This window comes from Hemiscyllium ocellatum, chromosome 5 (genome assembly GCF_020745735.1).
Source record: "Hemiscyllium ocellatum isolate sHemOce1 chromosome 5, sHemOce1.pat.X.cur, whole genome shotgun sequence".
Classification (NCBI taxonomy): Eukaryota; Metazoa; Chordata; class Chondrichthyes; order Orectolobiformes; family Hemiscylliidae; genus Hemiscyllium; species Hemiscyllium ocellatum.
Genome location: NC_083405.1, coordinates 87,112,632 through 87,127,087, shown reverse-complemented (window position 1 = coordinate 87,127,087; position 14,456 = coordinate 87,112,632). Strand labels below are relative to the sequence as shown.

The 14,456-nt window shown below is 41.8% G+C and overlaps 1 protein-coding gene across 4 annotated transcripts in view; it reads left to right on the top strand.

Annotated features, from left to right (window-relative positions):
• olah (oleoyl-ACP hydrolase) overlaps positions 1–14,242 on the top strand; it is a 28,062-nt gene extending 13,820 nt beyond the window's left edge. Inside the window, exons 5-7 of one of the 4 annotated variants that reach the window (XM_060825548.1) lie at positions 3,330–3,502; positions 4,929–5,011; positions 12,649–14,242. In XM_060825548.1, coding sequence (XP_060681531.1) covers positions 3,330–3,502; positions 4,929–5,011; positions 12,649–12,791 — 399 coding nt within the window. In that variant the 3' untranslated portion in view covers positions 12,792–14,242. The remainder of the gene's footprint in view (positions 1–3,329; positions 3,503–4,928; positions 5,012–12,648) is intronic. The other 3 variants (XM_060825547.1, XM_060825546.1, XM_060825549.1) reach the window with 3 other exon arrangements.
• Positions 14,243–14,456: the final 214 nt, after the last annotated feature.

The following is a 14,456-nucleotide window of genomic DNA, read 5'->3' as shown; positions in this document are numbered from 1 at the left end:
AAAACCATGTAGACTTGATTACTTGGAGATTGATCGTGCAATTTTCTATGACTGTTCAGCTCCTTTGCACTGTCAAGTAAAGGCACTTAATGCATTGTGATAAACATAATATAATTCTGTAGCACCTACACTTTTCACTGCTCATAGAATTCCAAAATGTAGTCAGAGGCCATTTGGTCCATTGAGTCTGCATCAACCCTCTGAACATCATCCCATTGACACCCACACTCTCCATCCTATCCACTTACCTTTGCATTTGCTACCCAAAGGTGAAATCAGACTCGGGTTCCTGGTGCTGTGAGGCAGCAGTGCTATCCACTGTGCCCCGATGCTGGTCTTCCTTTGGTCGGCACACTTAGGGATCATGTTTTGAAAGATTTCCACAAGGAAGGTGATACTTTGATCTACCTCTACCCTTAACTGTTGTGACTTTGAATTTCTGTGCAGTTGCTTGTGTTTGGAGAAAGCTAGTTTAAAGCAACTTTTTTCTGCATAGTTCATCCTTACCAAGGAATAATTCTATGTACTACTTTGAAAGGGACACAAGTTAGTTCTGTATAATTTCAGTTGGTAATGAGGAGTGTGATGAGATGGAGGCATGCACCTACATTTGGGAGGTAAAGTAAATTAATATATTTTCCTTTCCTGCCATTGATATTGACAGAAGCTTTAATATTTTGCACTGTCCAAAAATATATGAATGCATAAGCTATTCCCAAAAGAGGAGGATTCTTGAAGTTTACTCAGACCTGAAACCATGGACTAGGTTTTGTGTTCCACAGCCTAGTGTGTTTTTGACAAGTTATCACATGAAATAGAGTGATTTGCTCAATCACCTCACCCCCATTAATATGGAAGGTAAGCTTGTGCTGAAATTGACAGCCAGCTCGCCATATGCAATTTGGATCAATAGGGCTGGTTAAAACTCTCGTACTATAATGTGATTGTTATGTGGATCATTTTAAAAGAACAGGAAAAAAGGAGGAAAATTCAAGCTAATTAGGAAGCTCATCTCTACCTACCTTGACAATGTCCTATTCCCCCTAGTCCAGGAACTCCCCCATATACATTCGAGACACTACCCACGCTCTCCACCTCCTCCAAGTCTTCTGTTTCCCTGGCCCAAAAAGGCTTATCTTCACCACGGATATCCAATCCCTTTACACCTCCATCCGCCATGACCAGGGCCTCCAAGGCCTCCGTTTTTTTCCTCTCCGATATCCCCAACAGTACCCTTCCACCGACACTCTCATTCATTTGGCCGAATTGATCCTCACCCTTAACAATTTCTCCTTTGAATCCTCCCACTTCCTCCAGCCCAAAGCAGTAGCCATGGGCACCCATATGGGCCCCAGCTATGCCTGTCTCTTTGTTGGCTACGTAGAACAGTCCATCTTCCGTAGTTACACCAGCACCACTCCCCACCTCTTCCTCCGCTACATTGATGACTGCCTTGGTGCCACCTTAACTTCACCAACACATTCCACCCTGACCTTAAATTTACCTGGACCATCTCTGACACCTCCCTCCCCTTCCCGGATCTCTTCAAATCCATTAATGACATTTTTTTACAAACCCACCGACTCCCACAGCTACCTGGATTACACCTCTTCCCACCCTACCTCTTGCAAAAATGCCATCCCGTATTCCCAATTCCACCGCCTCCACCATATCTGCTCCCAGGAGGACCAGTTCCACCACAGAACACACCAGATGGCCTCCTTCTTTAGAGACCGCAATTTCCCTTCCCACGTTGTTAAAGATGCCCTCCAATGCATTTCGTCCACATCCCGCACCTCCACCCTCAGACCCCACCCCTCCAACCGTAACAAGGACAGAACGCCCCAGGTGCTCACCTTCCACCCTACCAACCTTCGCATAAACCAAGTCATCCGCCGACATTTCCGCCACCTCCAAAAAGACCCCACCACCAGGGATATATTTCACTCCCCACCCCTTTCCGCCTTCCACAAAGACCATTCCCTCCATGACTACCTGGTCAGGTCCACGCCCTCCAACAACCACCCTCCTGTCCTGGCACCTTCCCCTGCCTCTGCCGGAATTGTAAAACTTACGCCCACACCTCCTCCCTCACCTCCATCCAAGGCCCTAAAGGAGCCTTCCACATCCATCAAAGGTTTACCTGCACATCCACTAATATCATTTATTGTATCCGTTGCTCCCGATGCGGTCTCCTCTACATTGGGGAGACTGGACGCCACCTAGCAAAGCGCTTTAGGGAACATCACTGGGACACCCGCACCAATCAACCAGACCGCCCCGTGGCCCAACATTTCAGCTCCCCCTCCCACTCTACTGAGGACATGGAGGTCCTGGGCCTCCTTCACCGCCGCTCCCTCACCACCAGACGCCTGGAGGAAGAACGCCTCATCTTCCGCCTTAGAACACTTCAATCCCAGGGCATCAATGTGGACTTCAACAGTTTCCTCATTTCCCCTTCCCCCACCTCACCCTAGTTCCAAACCTCCAGTTCAGCACTGTCCCCATGATTTGCCCTACCTGCCTATCTTCTTTTCCACCTATCCACTTCACCCTCCTTCCTGACCTATCATCTTCATTCCCTCCCCCACTCACCTATTGTACTCTATGCTACTTTCTCCCCACCCCCACCCTCCTTTAGCTTATTTCTCCACGCTTCAGGCTCTCTGCCTTTATTCCTGATGAAGGGCTTTTGCCCGATTTTACCGCTTCTCGGATGCTGCCTGAACTGCTGTGCTCTTCCAGCACCACTAATCCAGAATCACTATGCTTAAGGTCAACTCAAAAGCACCAGCATATACATCAACCAAAAGGGCAGTGAACAGAGTACTTTATCAGTCCCCTAGATCTTTCACTTTATATGTAGGATGTTGGTTCTGAAGTTAAATGTGCTTTGCTCCTTGGCCATGTTCATTTATTGTGCAATGTGTAGTGACCAAATGAATCAGTAACTTAATACATATCCTTCATTTCCCACTTCTTTGGACTTCAGCCTGATTGGATGAAAGTTCCCTTATGATAGCTGTGAGAGACTTGAATTAAGTACATTTGTTCAGTTATAACCAGGTACTTAGAGAATACAAAGGTAACATGACCCTGATGTCGCAGTAATTGATATTTATGTGAGATATTAACAAAAACATTGAAATATAGAGTTGAGGTTAAGATACATTATTACAGCAGCTAGTGCTGCCCCTGATTGAAAATGTTTATAGCTCGGATGCTGACACTGATACTTCTATAACTATAAAAATACAAAGTACAGAATTTTTTTTATAACCTGCGTGGTTGAAGTGGCACTAAATGATTCTTTCATCTTTATCTACAAGCAGTCTCCAGCTCGTTATCCCATTCATAAGAAGTCAGATCTCCCGGACGATGAATTTCTGAAATGGATGACGTCTATTGGTGGTACCCCATCTGAAATTCTTGCCAATAAAGCCATTCTGCAAATGTTTGTCCCCGTGTTAAAAGCAGATCTTAGGCTTGTGGAATCAATTAGGTAAATCTACATTATTTCAGTAGAATTAATATTATAAAATAAGACTACAATGTGTGATTTATTTTCTACCTTTTTACTTTTTCCCATTCAAACTGAAGTACACAATTTTTTATGGCATTAATTTGTTATACAATAATAACTGAGTAGTTTATATTGTGAATGTGAAAAGATCCAATTGGATTAAATCCCTCTCACCTTCAGTTGTCACTTTGCAGTAGCACAAATGCAAACATTCATCATAGAATCCCTACAGTTTGGTAGCAGGCCAATTCAGCCCATCAAGTCCACACCGGCCCTCTAAAAAGCAGCTTACCCAAACCCACTCCCCCCCACCATTTCCCTGTAACCCCACATTTCCTAAGGCTAATGCACCTAGCCTGTACACCCCAGGACACAATGGCCAATTTAGCATGACAATCCACCTAACCTACACATCTTTAGATTATGGAGGAAGCCAGAGTTCCCGGAGGAAGCCTATGCAGATACAGGGAGAATGTGCAAACTCCACACAGACAGTTGCCTGAGAGTGGAATTGAACCTGGGTCCCTGGTGCTGTGAGGCAGCAGCGCCAATGTACCACTGTTTCACCTGTAACGGCACATTCTTTAAGACAAGGTTAAACAAATAAACATTAGTAAAGAAATCCCTAATCACAGATTGCAGAATGAGAGCAAATAAAAGTTGCGGAGCAATTTCTAGACTTTTGCTGGCATAAACCCCACTCCCAAGGTTCACTCCCTCTCCAGAACCGTAGCAGTTCAGAAACCTTTGGATGGGAACTACTTAGAATTACTACATGAGGGTGAGGAGAAGGAAACCTGCCCTTCCTTTTCAGAATCCAGACATCATTCCTGGGCTCCACATTTGTTAGTTTTTAGCTGTATACTTTGCTTACCTTTCACTCCACTGAAGCTGTGGTAAGATTTTATGTTGCCAGGAGTGCAGGAAGACAATGTGCCACTGATGAGATTCAATAATGAAATTCTAAAACGCAGCATTTATCCTCAAATGTTGAGTTGCTTACAAAATAGTTGCTTTAAAAATTATGCAAATGTTTTACTGAAGTAAAAGGAACATGGAATATGAGAGATATGGAAAGGCCATTTTGTTCCTTCAGGGATCACTAAGTTTGTCGAATCCGAATTATGTAAAGACTATCCGGAAAACAACTGAGCAGCCAATACCAGGCTGCTGCCATATCTGTGAAGAACTGAAGAGAGGATGGAAGAGATTTACTTTTTTAAAAATGTTGTCACTGATGATATCTTTTTCTTACACAAGATATCGATTTCATCTGATAGCATTTTTGTGAAACTTGTTAGAATGTTTTACGGTGATAAAGGCACTATAAAAGACACAATATACATGTTTAACATGAAGTTAATGACTTTTGAATGATTTTTGAAGTGATTTTGCTCTGCCATAGATATGAAAAACCCCAAGACAAGCTCTTCACGTGTTCCATCAGTAGCTTCGATGGGAAAGATGATGTACCACATGACCTTGAAGGTAAAACTGATTTCAACAATTTTCGATTATATGGCTTGAAACAACAATTGCACAAAAGTAATTTTGATTTGTTCATGCATCCATCAAGAGGGTGGACATATTGGTTGATCAGATGTCCACCTCTGAGGAGTAGTAGATGAGTTCAATTTAGATAAATGTGAGGTGCTGCATTTTGGAAAGGCAAATTAGGGCAGGATTTATACACTTAATGGTAAGGCCCTGGGGAGTGTTGCTGAACAACGAGACTTTAGAGTGTAGGTTTGTAGTTCCTTGAAAATAGAGTCTCAGGTAGATAAGGCGTGAAGAAGGCATTTTGTATGCTTTCCTTTATTGATTAAAGCACTGAGATTTGGATTGGGAGGTCATGTTGCAGCTGTACAGGGCATTGGTTAGGTCACTTTTGGAATTTTGTGTACAATTCCAGTCTGTCTCCAATAGGAAGGATGTTGTGAAACTTGAAAGGGTTCAGAAAAGATTTATAGGGATGATGCCAGGATTGGAAGGTTTGAGCTATAGGGAGAAGCTGAATAGAATAGGGCTGTTTTCTCTGGACCATTGGAGGCTGAGAGGTGACCTTAAGAGGTTTATAAAATCATAAGGGGCATGGATAGGATAAATAGACAAGTCTTTTCCCTGGGTTGGGGTGAAAGGGGAAAAATTTAAAGGAGACCTAAGGGGCAACTTTTTCAAGCGAAGGGTGGTTCATCTATGGAATGAGCTTCTAGAGGACATGGAGGAGGCTGGTACAATTACAACATTGAAAGAGTATCTCTATGGGTACATGAATAGGAAGAGTTTAGAGGGATATGGGTCAAGATTAATTTAGGATATCTGCTCAGCATGGACGAGTTGGACCGAAGGGTCAGTTTCCGATCTGTACATTTCTGACTCTACAGGGGGTGTGTGTGTGTGTGTGTGTGTGTGTGTGTAGCTAGTACTGTAGATGCAGCATGCTGTGTGCAAACAGGACATCATTGTAAAGGGAGGCAACTCAACATATAAGAATAAGAGATATTGCATTGGAGGACATGGGTTACTGTAGCAGGAGGAAAGCAGTTAACAAAGGTCACAACTACCCTGGCTTCAAGGGGGACAGTGCTGCATAGTGGTTGATATGTCTACGCAGTAGGGCCAGGTCTCACAGAGTCATGTTGTGAAATGAAGAGGTAACTGAGAGGTATGTGAGAATGTGCGGGAATGTAGTACTGATGGGGTTAACCAGTTATCCTTTGATTGCTACGCTGACCCAGCAGCTCAATGTCAAATGTGATCTGGAATGTCTATGCACTTATGGCAAATCATAAAGATATGATAGAATATGGCTGGGACCACATCTGGAATGGGGAGACCTGTGAGATTTTTTTCCATTTGAGGACAGGGGCTCTTTTTGTGAACAATATGAGGCCCATCAAAAGGCATTTGCATTAAAAAATGCAGGTTGAAAATATCCATAATCATAGAATTCCACATGTGAACTGATGCAGTAATCAACTATAGGGAAGAGAAATCCCGGTGACAAGCAATCTCGACGATGTTGCTAGTCCTCGCAAACTGATCACTGACACTGCTGTGAGGCAGAACTAATCACAAGTGATGTTAAGTCTCACCTGTGAGCCACAGTTCACAAAGATAAACCAAAATCTCATGGACTGTACAAGAAGAAGGAGCTGGTTTTCTCTCACCTTGAACTGGTACGTGTTTGATAATGTGTTCTTCTATGCATTGCTGACTTTTGTGGGTGATTGAGTGGTGGGAGGGGGCAAGATTTCTATATCCCTATTGTACTTGCAATAGCCTGTGTTTGTGTGGAATGGCTTGCAGGGCATACATAGGAATCAGGTCCACTGAGGCAAAGGACCAAACAGAGGCACTTCACAGCCCTCCTTGTTTTAATCTACTATGTCCCACTGAATTGAGGAGGATGATAAATTCTCATTTGTGTGTGATGCAAATGCTGTCTGCACATATTACAAAGGGATGATTCTAGCTGCCATGCAGCAAAGACATCAGGAAATTGAGAAGGAATAGCCTCCACTAGCAATCAAATATGTTCCACATGAAGTTGCAGCCAAAGGTCTTCTCAGAATGCACAGGAGGTATATCAGATCCAAAGACCTTTGTCCTCTATGCCATTTCCTCCAGATGAGCAAGACACAATGTTAGTGCAGTCTGAGGATGTCTGGGGATACTGTCACAGAATTATGCCGACTCCTAGAGTAGTATTTGTGACCTGAAGGGGTGGATGGCATCCTATTCTAGTAGAGGTCAAAGTGACAGCTGTATTGAACTTTCAGGCAGCATGCTGTTTCCAATGATCCATTGATGACCTGTTCTGGGTTAGATTAGATTACTAGATTAGATTACTTACAGTGTGGAAACAGGCCCTTCGGCCCAACAAGTCCACACCGACCCGCCGAAGCGCAACCCACCCATACCCCTACATTTACCCCTTACCTAACACTATGGGCAATTTAGCATGGCCAATTCACCTGACCCGCACATCTTTGTGACTGTGGGAGGAAACCGGAGCACCCGGAGGAAACCCACGCAGACACGGGGAGAACGTGCAAACTCCACACAGTCAGTCGCCTGAGTCGGGAATTGAACCCGGGTCTCAGGTGCTGTGAGGCAGCAGTGCTAACCACTGTGCCACCGTGCCGCCCACCACTGTGCCACCGTGCCGCCCACCACTGTGCCACCGTGCCGCCCACTCTTACTGCACTCTTAACCTGCAAGTGTTTCAAGGGTGTTACTGATGCAATTAAAAAAAAACTGCAGGTGCTGAAATGTGAAACACAAAGAAAAGATGAGGCGGACTCTGAAAATCTAGGAGTGTGCAGCAATCTTCCAAGGAAGAAGTTGAGGACATTATGCAGAAGATGAAAGAGAAAGTGCTGAAGAAACTCAGCTGGCTGTATTTGTGGAGAGAAAAACAGAGTTAACATTCGAGTCCAGTAACCCTTTATCAGAACTGAAAATAGCTAGGAGCATTTATAGTATTTACAGTGAAGTATGAGCTCTGCTGATATACATCCTGAAAAGTGTTTCTTTTCTTTGGTTCCAACTCCATGCACGGAGGGGCAGTTCCAGACTGGCAGTACTTCACCACGCATGGATTGGCTTTAAACATTTTTCCAGAAATCCAGGAGGTCCCACCATTGTTGAAGGGATGATAGCACATCATGCATGGTGCATAGCAAATAAGGCAAACGTGTCAAATAGTATGAGATAAACATGCAAGAGTTCTTGGAGAGAAATCCACCATGGAACTTGCCAAAATTGACACCTCACTGATTTCTGATAAAATGCAGCCCATAATTTTTGATATCTTGTGCAGAAATTGATCCTGGTTTTTCAGGGCCACAGTGTAATCCTGGCGATATTAGCAATGTGATTTCATTGTTCATGTATACGTACCAATGAGAATGAATGCTTGTAAATAAATGAATACATTTTAGGTAACTGATAGTAATTAAATGCATATAGTTTGCATTATTATAAATGTTTGAAACTTAAATGAATTATAAATCAGAATGGTGTGTTGCCTCCCTGGTGCCAGGATCAAGGATATCTCTGAGAGAGTGTAGAATATTCTCAAAGAGGAGTGGGATCAGCAGGAGGACGTTCTACACATTGGAACCAACGACATAGGAAGGGAAAAGGATGAGATTCTGAAGGGAGAATATAGCAAGTTAGGCAGGAACTTAAAAGGGACGTCTTGAGGGTAGTAGTATCTGGATTACTCCCGGTTCCAAGAACTAGTGATCGTAGGCATAGGGGGATAGAGCAGATGAATACGTGGCTGAGGAGCTGATGCAGAGGAAAAGCATTCACATTTTTGGCTCATTGGAATCTCTTCTGGGGTAAAAGTGACCTGCACAAGAAAGATGGATTGCAGCAGAATTTGAAGGGGGCTAATATACTGGCAGGGAGATTTGCTAAAGCTGCTTGGGAAGATTTAAACTAGTAAGGTGGCGGGGGTGTGGGTGCGGTTTTGGGGGGTGGTAGTGAGGTGTTGAGTTGATAAGGGATAACATTAAGGCTGTACTTAGGGATGATATTCCTGAGAATACGTCCAGGAAGTTATTTGTGTGGAACTAAGAAATAAGAAAGGGACGATCTCCTTATTGGGATTGTACTGTAGACACCCCTACCCCACCCCCTCCCCAAAAGTCAGCAGGAATGTAAGAAACAAATTTGTCAGGAGAGCTCAATTATCTGTAAGAATAATAGGGTGGTAATGGTAGGAGATTTTAACTTTCCAAACATGGGCTCGGACTGCCATAGTGTTAAGGGTTTAGATGGAGAGGAATTTGTTAAGTGTGTACAAGATAATCTTCTGATTCACTATGTGGATGGTCCTACTAGAGAAGATACAAAACTTGAACTACTCTTGGGAAATAAGGCAGGGCAGATGCCTGAGGTGTCCGTGGGGGAGCACTTTGGTCCAGCGACCATAATTCTATTAGATTTAAAATAGTGATGGAAAAGGATAGACCAGATCTAAAAATTAAACCTGTCAATTGGAGGAAGGCTAATTTTGATTGGGGATGGATGTTCGCAGTTAAAGGGATGGCTAGAAAATGGGAAGCCTTCAAAAATAAGATAACGAGAGTCCAGAGTATGTTCTTGTTAGGATGAAACGCAAGACTGGTAGGTTTAGCGAATGTTAGGTGACTAGAGAAATTGAAGTTTTGGTTAAGATAAAGAAGGAAGCATATATGTCAGGTATGGACAGTAGAAATCGAGTGATTCCCTAGACAAGTATAAAGGCAGTAGTGATATACTTAAGAAGGAAATCAGGAGGGCAAAAAGTGGACATGAGATAGCCATGGCAAGTAGGGTTAAGGAGAATCCAAAGGGATTTTAGAAATACATTAAGGACAAAAGGGTAACCAGGGAAAGAATAGTACCCCTCAAAGATCAGCAAGGCAGCCTATGTGTGGAGCCGCAGGAGATGGAACAGATACTAAAGGAGTATTTTGCATCAGTGCTTACTGTGGAGAAGGACATGGAAATACAGAATGTGGGGAAATAGATGGTGACATCTTGAAAAATGTCCATATTACAGAGGAGGAGGTGCTGAATGTCTTAAAATGCATTAAAATGGATAAATCCCCAAGACCTAATCAGGTGTACCCTTGAACTCTGTGGGAAGGTAGGGAGGTGATTGCTGGGCCCCTTGCTGAGATATTTGGATCACCAATAGTTACAGGTGATGTGCCGGAAGACTGGAGGTTGGATAATGTGGCTAACAAAGGAACCTTGGAGTGCAGGTTCATTGTTCCTTGAAAGTGGAGTCTCAGGTAGATAGGATAGTGAAGAAGACATTCAGTATGCTTATTGTTATAGATCAGAGCATTGAGTATATAAAGGTCATGTTGCAACTGTACAGGACATTGGTTATGCCACTTTTGGAAAGGTGGTAAGGAAAATCCAGAGAACTATTAACGGGTGATCTTAACATTGGTGGTGGGCAAGTCGTTGGAGGGAATCCTGAGGTTCAGAATTTGCATGGATTTGGAAAGGCAAGGACTGATTAGGGATAGTCAATATGGCCTTGTGTGTGGGAAATCATGTCTCACAAACTTGATTGAGTTTTTAAAAAAAGTAACAAAGAGGATTGATGAGGGCAGAGCGGTGGATGTGATCTCTATGGACTTCAGTAAGGTATTCAACAAGGTTCGTCATGGTAGACTAATTAGCAAGGTTAGATCATATGGAATACAGGGAGAATTAGCCATTTGGAAACAGAACTGGCTGGAAAGCGGAAGACAGAGGGTGGTGCTTTTCAGACCCCGTGGTGTGCCACAAGGACCAGTGCTGGTTCATTACTTTTCATCATTTATATAAATGATTTGCATGTACATAGGAGGTATAGTTAGTAAGTTTGCAGCTGACAACAAACTTGGAAGTGTAGTCGACAGCGAAGAAGGTTACCTCAGAGTACAACAGGATCTTGATCAGTTGGGCTGATGGGCCGAGGAGTGGCAGATGATTTTAATTTAGATAAATGTGAGGTGCTGCATTTTGGAAAGACAAAGCAGGGCAGCACTATACACTTAATGGTAAGGTCCTAGGGAGTGTTGCTGAACAAAGAGACCTTGGAGTGCAGGTTCATAGTTCCTTGAAAGTCGAAGTCACAGGTAGATAGGATAGTGAAGAAGGCATTGATATGCTTTCTTTTATTGGTCAGAGTATTGTGTATGGGAGTTGGACAGTTATGTTGCAGCTGTACAGGACATTGGTTAGGCCACTTTTGGAATATTGTGTGCAATTCTGGTCTCCTGCCTGTAGGAAGAATGTTGTGAAACTTAAAAGGGTTCAGAAAAGATTTACAAAGATGTTGCCAGGGTTGGAAGGTTTGAGCTATAAGGAGAGGCTGAATAGCTAGGGCTATTTTCCCTGGAGTGTCGAAGGCTGAGGGGTAACCTTATAGTGGTTTGCAAAAGGGGCATGGATAGGGTAAATAGACAAAGTCTTTTCCCTGAGTTGGAGGAGGGCATTGGTTTAGGGTGAGAAGGGAAAGATTTAAAAGGGACCTAAGGGGCAACTTTTCATGCAAAGGGTGGTGCATGTATGGAATGAGCTGCCAGAGGAATTGGTGGAGGCAGCTCATTTAAAATGCATCTGGACTGGTATAAGAATAGGAAGGGTTTAGAGGGATATGGACCAAGTGCTGGCAAATGGGACAAGATTAATTTAGGATGGATGAATTGGACCAAAGGATCTGTTTGGGTGCTGTACATCTCTATTTAAGGCATGAGTATTTACTCTGAACTGTGTAGAAAGCAGTGGTGTTGTGTATTCCCAGAGGGGAATTTCACAATTAGGTGTTTCTGGTTTCCCAGATTAACTTGACAGCAGGACATCTCTTAAAGTTTTTCGGGGATACCCTGTGCAATTAACCAGGCCTGATTATAGGTTGTCGCCTGTCAGGTTGGGGCAAGACTGGGAGAGTGAGGAAGAGACACCTGAGAAAGTGGTTGAAAGAGGTCAGATTTGGGCACGTTACTCGTTGGACAAGGTGATAATGTGGAGGTCAGAGAGATTGTGGAAATCAGGGATGGGGTGAGACTGTGGGGTTAGTTGAGCACATGGTCCATAAATAGATTTGCTTATTATAGTTGAAAGAAACACTACTTCCTCCTCCCTCCTGGGCCATTAGCAACATTGGAAATGCATTCACCTTTACAGATGTGGCCATTCTTGCCCCTTTTTACCTGCTAGATTTCCCTAAGCCCCGAAAGTCTGGTTCAAATCGATTAACATCCAATTTGTTGAAATTGGAGGATGTGACTTCCTTTGGAAGGTTTCAGTGACCCCTCTAAGAACAGATTGGTTTGTAACTGCACTTCCTCTGTTTAAAATTGGAAGTGAACAAGTTTGTGTCCTATTTGAAGTTTAAATCTCCTCCACTGCCTCAAATCCAGTTTTACTTCTGGAAAGAACCACATAGTGTAGGACTTGTGTAGATCAGAGTGAATAGAGTGGCATTATCTTTATCCTGAAGAAACTTCAGGAAGCCATTTGAGTTTTAATTTAAAAATTAACAATTAAATTATATTTTATATTTTGTTAATTAAATTCTGTTGTTGGAGAGAGGTTTAAAATTGTATTTTGTTTTAATCTTGCAGCCTGGAGTGATTTAACAAGTGGCGAATTTACCATCCATAAGCTTCCTGGAGCTCATTTTTACCTCAAAGAACCAGATAATGAGAAGTTTTTAATAGCTTATATTACAAAGCATTTAGAGACTGCTGAAGTACACTACCTTTAAAGACCAGAAACCTTTATGAATTGAATAAGTTCTAAATACTCACCCTACATGATATGGAGACCTCAATTTAGGAAGTTACTGGTATAATCACGATGTGGCCTACAACTGTTCAACTTGTAACTCTTAACACAGAGGGTTCATCTATATTAAAGGTTCTGTTTCTTTATTTTACAAAGAAAATGAAATGCATGAACAGTACAGAAAATAGAGACAGATTTTTAAATTATTAATATTGTTGTTATTGTTGAGAATCAACTTGTTTTGGCATGACACACCTCTGGGAAAGGTGAGAATCCAGATCACCTAGCCCAGAGATAGGGACATTAACATTGTATCACTAGATTCTTATTAATATGACTCTGACTACATGATTTTTCAAATTAGTCCCTCAGCTCTTTGAGCTTTTATTCAGTATGTTTTATGGCTAATCATATACACGTAGTACAACATTGTAAAAGGATTCCATTTCAAAAGTTATGAATTTCTGTAATGTTGTACCAAACTTAGACAATTTATTATGCCATTTTGTACATTTGTGATGTATTTTTATTTCATTTAAACACTTTGAACTTGCACCTTGTGTAAGCACAATTTGAAGATCTCATATTATCACAAAAAAATCCTCTTTATTTTAACACATGGATCTATCGGGTGACGATCCAGGCAGAATTCTTAGAGTAGTTTGAGATTCACATTCTGCTTCAAGTTGGAACTCCCTCCCATTGAGCTATACAATCGTTCCACCCTCTAGGAATTTTGAGACCAACATGCTTATTTATCCATAAATGTTTTTTTCATTTCCTGTAAAATCCATTAAAATAATTTTTGTGGTGTTTTCTCCATACATGAAAATGAAAGACATACACATACATTTTATAATGGTTTTGTTTTATGCTTGTACCATAGAAGGTTCAATGTTTCAATCATGTCTGTCAAAAATAGAGGAAAGAGACCTTATTCAAAATGGAGTGAGATGTTTTCCATGTTTATGTCAGCTTTATTCTTAGCAAGACAAGTTTCAGAGTTTTATCATGACATTTGTGGAAGAGCTGTATATTTTAGTAGCTGTTAAGGTATATGTTACAGTTACAATTATGAATTCACAAACTATAATTCTTCTAGGCAGTATTAAAAATCATTCTCTGGTTGTTGATGAGGTTCTCACTTATTCTTCCATCCCTAGATATCTTGAAGTATTTTGCTAAGCCATTTCAGAGGGCAATTAAGAGACAACCACTTTGGAATCAGTTATATTAATGATTTAAAGATCTGGTGTGCTGCTGGGATCTATCTGTACTTAAACTGTCATCTAAAGACTGGCATGTAAGTTGAAAGAAAACAGGAGAAAAATAAATTACTTTTAAAATACTGCATGAAGGCATAAATATTAAGATACAAAAGCACTATGAAAAACTGTTATTAATTCCATTACAATCTAGGTACACTATAAATGATTGAACTATTTGGAAAAGATTGATATTACTAATAAGAGCATTGTCCCACCAATGTGGCAAGATTTGGTTTGCATTTCTGTTTTGGAGAGTTGACATTAAAGGGTTCGCTTTTATTTAAGCATGCTGCATGCTGTGTCTGGATATTATAACCAACTCAGCAGTTAGAAAACAATCTGTATCTCCCAGCTGAAAGATTCTTAGGTGGCTCAAG